This window comes from Myotis brandtii, unplaced genomic scaffold (assembly GCF_000412655.1).
Source record: "Myotis brandtii unplaced genomic scaffold, ASM41265v1 scaffold17, whole genome shotgun sequence".
In the NCBI taxonomy this organism is placed as follows: domain Eukaryota; kingdom Metazoa; phylum Chordata; class Mammalia; order Chiroptera; family Vespertilionidae; genus Myotis; species Myotis brandtii.
In genome coordinates, this window is record NW_005356259.1 from 4,005,066 (window position 1) to 4,015,212 (window position 10,147).

Genomic DNA, 10,147 nt, shown 5'->3' on the forward strand with positions numbered 1-10,147 from the left:
CAGAACTGATATTTTATAACTTAGTATTCAGAATCCCCCTAATGTAGTAGGTTGGTGCCTTTGGAATTCTGTGTTTCTCAAATTAGATTCAGACTTCAGTTTCCTTCCTTTGGGATTGTAGCATAACCTTGACTGCCTATTGGTACAATAATGACTAAATCCCTTTGGGTTTATTCTCTGTAATCATGGCAACTATAATGTACATGTTTTTAAAGATGCACTGTTTTTTAACTAACTCATTCTGGGACTCGTTTGCCAGCTTATGAATAAGACTTTTAAATATTAAGTACAAGAAGATCTTAAGAAAAATGTTAATTTCAGAAGTTCTAATCTTGAGTTTTCAAATCTTGATGTTTTGTTCTTTCAGGCTTTAATAAGAAAGGCTTTAAACTGAAATATCAGCTTGGGACTTAAAATTGTTTCTGGTGATAAAAATTGAAAAACTGGGTACTTCCATTAAGGTGTCTGAATTAACATAACGGATGGGAAAATAAATGCATAACCACACAAAGATTTAAACTTTGTGTATGGTATCTTGTTGGTTTTCTAGATGTTAGGATGAAATATGCAATTCTTACATCCTGTATTTATAAGTTGGAAAGGCCCTACTCATCATCTCTAAGTACCTTTCTTCTCAAGATAAAACAATTCTTTTTAAAGCAAAACATACATAGTATTTCTCATTTAAAAAAAATTAGGAATTATTATAAAAGAACTCTATGAACCTAAGAAAACAATGCTAAAGAAAGTATTAATTTTGAAAGATGTAGAAATCAACCATATTTTCTAAGGATTTAGTACTATAATTTCACTGTACTATAGTGTTAAATTAGCATAATTATAATTTCTACTCAAAATACTGAACAGAAAGAATTACATCTAGGTTATAAATCTCTTCAGTATAATGCCTGTTTCAGAATTCAGATAGATCCTAAGTTTTCTTTCATGTCTAAGATTCACAATATTATTACAAGCAGACAGTGAAAAGAAATTATGCTTTTTGGGGGGTAATTTTATTTTTTTCTTTATTGATTAAGGTATTACATGTGTGTCCTTATCGCCCCATTGTCCCCCCACCCCCCACTCATGCCCTCACCCCCCTGTTGTCTGTGTCCATTGGTCAAGCTTATATGCATGCATACAAGTCCTTTGGTTGATCTCTCCCCCCATAGGCTTTTCTTGTTGCTTGGAAATTAATCTAAGGATATTCTTATTTCTTATGAAAACATCAACACAAGTGGCTTTCTAAAATACTCCAAGGAAACAGTGAGCTATAGGAAAGATTTTATTCTTCATTTATGATATATGCTGATAATTAAGGAGTAATTTTTTTGGCTAATTGCTGAAAGTAAAGTGATGAATATTGGACATGATAAAGCTGTGAATTATAGAATAATTCTGTTTCTGTTTAAAATCTGATTAACATTAATTTTACTTCATTAATTTTCCCTGTGAAATTATATCTTTCTGATTGGTGTTTGTAGTTTCTTGGGATATATTCCTAGCAGTGGGATCACTGGGTCAAATGGGAGTTCCATTTTTAGTTTTTTGAGTAAACTCCATGCTGTTCTGCACAGTGGCTGCACCAGTTCGCATTCCCACCAGCAGTGCAGGGGGGTTCCTTTTTCTCCGAATCCTCGCCAGCACTTTTCATTTGTTGATTTGTTGATGATAGCCGTTCTGACAGGTGTGAGATGATACCTCATTGTTGTTTTGATTTGCATCTCTTGGATGATTAGAAATATCCATTTCGTCTAGGTTGTCCAGTTTGTTGAAATAGAGTTGTTCATAGGTTTTTTTTCCTAATCCTTCGTAGTATTTACATTTTTTATTTTCTTTGTCATTTCAGCTTGGTTTGGAACTTATCTGTATTTAGTTCATGAGAAACCTCAGGTAGCTACCATAGTTTAGTAACTTAGTGTTCATGTCTCTGATAGTGTTACTCAGACTTTGAGGAGATAGTGGGGAGAGAAACAACCCAGAGAAGATTAGGAGGATGCAGAGATAAGGAAAGGAGGAAGTGGAAGATCGCTGAGAGGTGTCAGTCATATGGCATGGATGCTATTGGTACTCTTTCCCTTGGCATAATACAGTTTTTACCCTGTCCTGGTAAGGAAGGAATAATATAGTCTTTACCCTGTCTGGTAAGGAAGGAATCATCCTTCAAAGTCTTTTCACTGGGCTCTTAACTTTTGCCCTCTCGAGTTCTGGTTCACTCTGCACATTTTCAACCGTTTTTTCTACTTTGACTACTGGCCTCCAGACCTATGTTTTAAACTGCCTACTTTTCTTAGGAGGGCACTGTAGGTCTACCATTTCCATCTTTCTTCCCAAATAAATTTCTCCTCTTGCATATCTTGTCTGATTAATGGTTCTACCAGCTTTCCTTTACCACCTTTCCCCTCTCCCTTTCCAGTGTCATTTCCATGAACTTTCATAAATACCTTTTCAGAAAACTCCTTCTCTATCTTTGAGTTCCACATTTTCAAGATATCAAGTAACTTTACCTCCCTTGGTCTTTTTCCACATCCCCATGTTCAAAGGAGAGGTAAAGGGAGCAATTGATAACTGTTTCTATCACTTTCTTCCCCAGGCAGGGAAGGTCACAAGTTTACACTGTACCTTTTATTTTCTCTTTTTGCCCCTTTCCTCTCCACTAGAGTCCATTTTCCTCCCTCCCTCTGCCTCTCTTAAATGGTCTTTGTCCTGTGGCTCATTCCCTTGGCCTTTTCATGTCTCTTAGGATCATGTAGAAAGAGAATGCTCAGAAGACTGGACTTACGAGTCTTGGCAACTCTGTAGAGATGTGTTCTGAATGACTAGAAAGCATCAGAGTGCCCTGACTGGTGTGCCTCAGATGGTTGGAACATCATCCAGTACACTGAAAGGTCGTGGATTCAGTTCATGGTCAGGGCACATACTCAGGTTGCAGATTCAGTTCCCGGTCGGGGATCTCACACATTGATGTTTCTGTCTCTCCCTCTTCCTCTCCCTCTCCTTGCCTCTCTCTCTAAAAAGCAATTTTTAAAAAAGGAGGTTGGGGAGAAAGCCTTGGAGCTCTGTAGAGCACGTGAGAAGTATGGTCTGTCTATCCCTTTTAGTAATCTGGCAGGAGAAGATCAGGAAGGAAAGGGACTTGTTTGTATAAGACAGAAACTTTCTAGGCTTTGATGAGTGTGTTAACAAGAAATCCTAACAGGAAGTTTCCCAAAGAGTGTAGTTGGAGGTAATATGGAGAATTAAATTAGCCTCATAGTTAGAAGGTCTATAATCTAGTGCTATGTTTGCCTCAAATAAATCATTTAGACCTTTTTATACTTCTGATTCCTTATTTCCAAATTTACCATTTCAAACAGGGGAGTTCTAATAAAACTGAGTAACTATAGTGTTAAATATAACTTTTTTGGTACATTAAAAAAAACTGTTGTTGACCCACATGAAGGCAATATACTAGTTTCTTTCTTGCAAAATTGATACTCTGGAGAAAATTCAAGGGGGTTTATTTAAATATAATTAAATATAATTGCTTTTAATAATGTTCTATGATAAATCTGCACTGAGCACATTCTAATTTTGTGTCGGACTTACATTATATTTCTGCTAACCATTACCTCTGGATAGCCATTATTTCACCCACTAGAGACTCTGAAGAGGACTCTTCAAGCATTTGCCTATTAATCAAAAATGTCTTGTTTATTATTTTCTATGTCGTATCTTATGTACTGAGAAAAATTTAATTCCTATAAATGAAGAACCTCAATTGTAGCTACACGATTACTGATATTTTTTCAGAGTATTTCAGTGGGTGAAAGAGGTTACTTCTTTATTGTCTTTGGTTCTTTATTTCTACTACTTCCATTATTTAGAACCTTATATAAAGTTTTTCCTTTTTTTCATATATATTTATGTAACAGGTTCTATGTCTCCATTGTATATTAAAATAAATTTATCTGAGATATTTATGTATATATACTAATGGTAAAGTATTTTGGTAAATGAGAATGTTAAAACTAATTTAAACCACTAACTGCAACTTAACCTGATAATTACTGATATATTTCTTAAAAATAAAACCTTAAAAACATATTATTAATCATAATAAAATGGGCAAAATTTTTATCCTAGATTTTGCTCAAAGACCAAGTAATTTTGACCAAGAATTGTTTGATAAGCTAAGACATGTCTCTTAGAATTGCTATATTTGTAAGACCTCAGAATCTATAAAATAAGCTGAACTATGACATTGATTTACGTTTTTATTTTATATGATGGATACTATATTTCTAAATTATTTGTTGTAAAAATGAGGTGGCCATTAAAATTCTGAGAAGTAACTACCGGATTTTATTATTAACAGATCATAATTTCTATCAGTAACCCATCCAAAATAAGGTAAGTCCATTTAACATGCTTCTGAATTTTTTTTTTTTTAGATCAAAGAAAACAAAGAATTCGATTGATAAATCAACTGAGACTGACAATGGCTATGTATCCCTTGATGGGAAAAAGACTGTTAAAAGCAGTGAAGGTGGAGTACAAAGCCATGAACCTCAATGTGAAACTATTCAATCAGAAGAGACAACCTGGAACAAAGGAACAATGAGGAACATTCCCAGTAAAGTAAGTGTGGTTTTTAAAAAATAGTTTGTTTGTGTGGTTTTACATTAACTAATGGGAAGTAACTTAGACATAGTGGTTTTTCTTGAACTATATTTTTTTCTCCCAAATTTATTCTCTGAGCATTACAAATCACACTGATGAAGCTGAAAATCAAATAAAATAATATGAATAAACTTTACTGTCAATATAATTAGTGCCTTCTTGAATTGATTAATGACTCAAATTTTTTCAAAATGTTAAAGCACTTCAATAATTTCATAATTGGTGCTTATTAAGCCTTACCTTTTCTTGCCCCATTTCCATGTGTATAAGAATTTCTTTTAAATTGGACATTAAATTATTCTAGAAACAAAACTAGAAACCTGATTTTCCATTCATGTTTTCTGTAAGAAAATATTACCTTGTTTTTCCTACCTTTATTACCTTTGGTGTCAACACATTTGTTTTGTTGTTAGCTAAAAAAAATTCTTATTGAGCACATATTTGTTAACAGTTGTTTTTTTTAGTTTTCCAAAATAATAAAGCTACCCTGGGCTATTGTAGCAAAGCGTAATGTAGATCCTGTCTCTTTATTTCACTGAATATTTCTTAGTTAAATAATGTATTCTTTAAAAGCTGGTATAATAAAATAATATGGTCAAATTAAAAGATGTTAACTGTTAAATTTAGCAATATAAGCCTGAACATTTGTGTTGAGGAAAATAAATAGAAGAAAAGAAGATTCTCTAATTTTGAATGAAGTAGGTGTTACTACTTGACAGTACATGTATTTTTAGGACCAGTAGCTGTACAATAAATAGTTTGGGACTGCAATGAAATATAGTACATTACTTGATTTTAGATTGTTGACACATTTGGCTCTCTGATAACGTGAACCTCACATTACTATCAACACTGAACAAATAAGTTCTCAATCATTCAACTTTCAAACACACTTTCTGGTATGTATTACCTACTAAAGCCATATGAAAGAAACATGAAAGTGTCAATAAAACTCATGTTTTGAGTCTCTCAGTTTCAGAATTTCTGAAATCTGGATGTGTCTTACAAATTTATATGTAGATAATGTCTGATATATGCACCCATTCAACTACTAGTCACCTTCTTCTGCCTCAGAAGCCATTATTTAATCAGTGGTGGTCTTATAATCGATCACATTTTCAGTTTGTGAAAATAGTATAATTAGTGCATCTCAGGTATCTCAGCTTCTTTTATCCTATTTTATATTTTGTAAGCTATTTCAAATCTTTTTGTGGAACAGAAACATTATAGAACAATTTGACAGATGGCTGTGGAATTACTCTTAGCATTAAAATACCAGTTATAGTCACTGATTTTAGATATTTTTTCAGAAAATTAAGTAGCACTAATCACTTTGAGGGTTTTGAAGGTATTTAAAGCAATATGTGCATATGTATGTATAATTGAAAGTTTCGCACTTTCAAAACTGCAAGTAAGTTAGAAATTACCATAATCCTCTTTGTGTACTCCATTTTAGGATACCCAAAGGACAGTAACCAATGTCTCTGATGAAGTCTCCAGCGAGGAAGGTCCTGAAACAGGATACCCAATACGCCGTAATGTGGACAGGACTTCTGAGAGCATTCTTCGGAATAGAAAGTCACACCATTATAAGAAACATTACCCTAATGAGGTATATACTTTGGCTTTATATGTATATATACATATCTGTTTAAAAATATATATATTTTTATTGATTTCAGAAGGGAAGAGAGAAGGAGAGAGAGAAAGAAATATCAGTGATGAGAGAGAATCTTTGTCGGCTGCCTCCTGCACGCCCCCCTACTGGGGATTGAGCCCACAACCCGAGCATGTGCCCTTGACCAGAATTGAACCTGGGACCCTTCAGTCTGCAGGCTGACGCTCTATCCACTGAGCCAAACCAGCTAGGGCCATATCTTTTTTTATATGTTACTAATTTACAACTTATTTTAACAATTGAATTAACAATTAATAATTATGAAAAGAACATATTTGCCCTCAGTGTCAATATCTGATTGTTATATGATCTGGATTTATAGAGTAGCAGTTTTAGATTTATGTGCTGCATATATGATAAATAGCCATACATTTGTACTCATTTTGAGTATTTTCTCTGAAGATTCATACATTCAGTTTGTTGTTTACCTTTAAAGAAGCCCATCCTGGAGAGACAATCTGTGAACTCCTGTGTTAGTCTTTCCCACAATTTGAATGGCTTTATGACTAATTGATTATTGCAAAGTTATTATTCTAAGTGACTTTATGTTCTTGTCACCAGTTATTAAGTTGCCCATACTATTAAATTTCAATCTTTTTTCTCCTTTGATTCTATTTTTCTTTATTAACGTTTGTTTTTTTCTAAACCCTTTTCTAACTTATCACATCTCTTGAAGTTATCACATCTCTTGAAGCTCTTTAAATAGTAAAAGAGTTTCATTCAACTGTATTTTCAGTTTTTATTCTAAAGAACTAAGAACATTTTATTATCTCCCTTCAAGGCAAATGAATCAATTGCTTCTCACAGGAGGCCTCCACAGTGGAGATATTCCTCTCAATTGAAAAATACCACAAGTAGATGTCTTCTACGCCTCCGCCCCTCCCACCAGTCAGTCTCAGTGTACTTTCTTTACATCTCTAATTGTAGGACTTCCATTCAGCCAGATTTCAGGTGGTTCTGAATGATGGTTGTTCTATATTTTAGTTGTAATTTTGATGTTATGGAAGGCAGCAAGTACCCGTGTCTACCTCTGTCACCATCTTGATTCTCCTCATGGGCATTTTGTTTTTCAAGAAAAGTTATCCAGCCTTTGGTCCATTGGAGGGCCGATACTATATTAGGCTGCCATGGTGTTTGGTACCAAAGGGGTTGGGAATGCAGTGGTGATGTGTCATTCAGTGTGTAGACTTTTACTTAAGCCCCCTTTCCATACTCCCCCACTTTTCACCCCCAACCCACTTTCTTACCTTTTTCTGTGATATGCTATACCTGGTTGGCTTCTTTCATTCACCCGTTGGGAAGATGATGGATTACTTGATTATCTGGGACATAGAAGGTATCCTGGGGAATTGATAGCTTTGTTTAAGCATTTGCCTTATTTTCTTCTCTGTCCTGCTTTGTTGACTCTACAACTATCTTTCAGCTTTTCTTCCCTATTGTAGATAAGATTGTCATCTAATAGAGATAGTATTTGATGGGAAGCACAATGCAGAAACTATGGGCTTCGAATCAAACTATTTAAATGACTTTGGAAAAATTATTTAACTTCTCTGAGTCTCAGTTTATGCCTGTATAATGGCGGGGGGGGGGGGGCGGGCAGAGAGGGAAGAAGAACAGCGTCATCAGATTGTTAGGATTAAATAAGATTATGCATAATTGCCTGACACAAAGCACTCATATTATAAATGCTTATTCCTTTTAAATAAATAATCCTCTCCCTTTCATTTGACTATATGCTGTTTTAGCTATCTAAAGATTTGAAATAAGCAGAGCAAATCAAATTAAATGAGCTATTAAGTTGAGCTGTTTTTCCTCAATTCTAAAATTTCCTATTTTTAGTCTGTAATCAGCAATTTGTAATGAAATTCAAAGTGGCCATTAATCACTTAAATATTGCAGATAAAATAGTGTTTGAAATGTAAGCAATTCTAGGCAATAATTTTTACATTATGCATTTGTAAAATGTCCTATTTATTAATCAGTATTTGGCAAAATACTTGTATCAGGAATTATAGATATTTCCTTATTCCTGAAATCACGCATTAGTTTCAGTTAAACATTGGCCCTTTAATCTGATACTTATTTCTGTATCTGATCAGCAAGTCTGCATCAGAATTAGTTATAGATAATAAGCTAGCTTTATGAAAAAATTTAAATTAGCAATTACTGATTGCTTATTACTTCTGTCCTTATTATCTAATGAAAATTGTTATGATGAAAACTACTTATGTTTCAAGTATTCTGCTTGACGGTGAATCTGAAATATTTTTGGAGTGCTTTTTGTAAAAAAAAAAAAAAGCAGACTGATTTTTACCCTTTTTCTGTAAATTTTTTTCTCTTTTTATTTTTCTACTTGTTTTTCTATTCAGTTCTTTAAAAAAAATTTTTTTTTACTTTTCTCTCAAATAACCCTGCCACAAATGCTCTATCACGCACTAAATATACATGGTGCCCCATTCTAATATACACAAGTTAATTGTCAATAATATAACTCATTCAAGATATTGTGTTACCTGTGATAAAGATGATTTTTGTCTTTGGTAGACTTACAGTGTATTTGAGAGTTATGATTTATTTGAGTATACGAAATACATGAACATTTAATTAACACATATAATGTAGATGCTAGATAGCAAGACAAAATTTATTGTCCAATGAATATAATAATAACTCACTGCAGGGACAAAGTATTCACTGTAAATAGAAGATTTTAAACTAACATTTGTTGGACCTCTGCTTTGTACAGGTTTGTATTAAAAACTATAGTGTTCATTTAATTTTTAATATCTCTTTAAGGTAGGTAGTTTTATTTCCCATTGTCATGGGCTAATTTTTCCCTTAAGTCTCTAAGGTAAGCCAGCTAGAAAGGGGTAGAGATGGTAATTTCCCGACACTTTGTTGAGTAGGCTTTAAAGGAGAGAAGGATTTATAATGAGAGGTAGGAATATAATGAGAGGCTGGAGTGGCAACGAACAAGTTGTGTTTAGGAGTTAAGGACTAGCCCATTGTCACTGGAAGAGAAGGCTGTGGTACTGAGAAGTGGAAAACAAGGTCCAAAAATAGCCATTTGAAGAGAAGCGTGGTAGGTGAAGGAATTTGAACTTTATCCAGGAGAGCAGCAGTGGAAAGCCACAGAAGGATTTTGGTCAGAGGACTGAAAGAACAGTTGTACTTTGGGAAGATTAATCTGTAAAGAGGGAGGCCTTTTAGGTAGGGGTCAATTAGGAGGCTCTTATAGCAAACAAAGAATGAATGATAATCTGGTGATAGCATAGAAAAGAGATAAATATAAAACATTTTAAAGGTAGAATTGACACATCTTAGTGCCAGGATTGCTAAAATAAAATCTAAAAATTTCAGCATGCTTTGCTATAAGGATGGCTGTTATTCTTTATTCAGTAAAAGTTATTTTGAATTCATTTAAATTAAAATTTTACTCAAAACTATTTATTTTGTATATTAAAAACTAGGAAAATAGTAAATTTATTAGAAATTATTTAACTTCTTTTAGTTTTTACTTTCATATCATAGATTATCTCAAACACATAAATTGACACTTTGTAGCTATTCATGTGCTTGAGATAATCTATGATTATTTGTTCATTTTGTCAATTTATTGAACTTGTTTGAGAAACAAAGACAATAGATACATGAAATCTATTGTTGCTAAAATAGACTAAGTCAGAAAACTCCATTAAACTATCAATTAAAGTGGGTGACTATGCAGTCCATGTGAATGTAGAGTAGTCTTTGCCTGCCTGAATTCTGAACTTCGTATAAAGTTTAAGAGAAAGAAGTCATTGGGGG

At 33.5% G+C, this 10,147-nt stretch overlaps 1 protein-coding gene across 4 annotated transcripts in view; it reads left to right on the forward strand.

Moving 5' to 3' along the window:
- The window catches only part of PHTF2 (putative homeodomain transcription factor 2), an 89,636-nt gene that overhangs the window by 55,833 nt on the left and 23,656 nt on the right, over positions 1–10,147 (forward strand). For all 4 annotated transcript variants that reach the window (XM_005862913.2, XM_005862915.2, XM_014536980.1 and 1 more), the window contains 2 exons: positions 4,434–4,620; positions 6,119–6,274. In XM_005862913.2, coding sequence (XP_005862975.1) covers positions 4,434–4,620; positions 6,119–6,274 — 343 coding nt within the window. The remainder of the gene's footprint in view (positions 1–4,433; positions 4,621–6,118; positions 6,275–10,147) is intronic.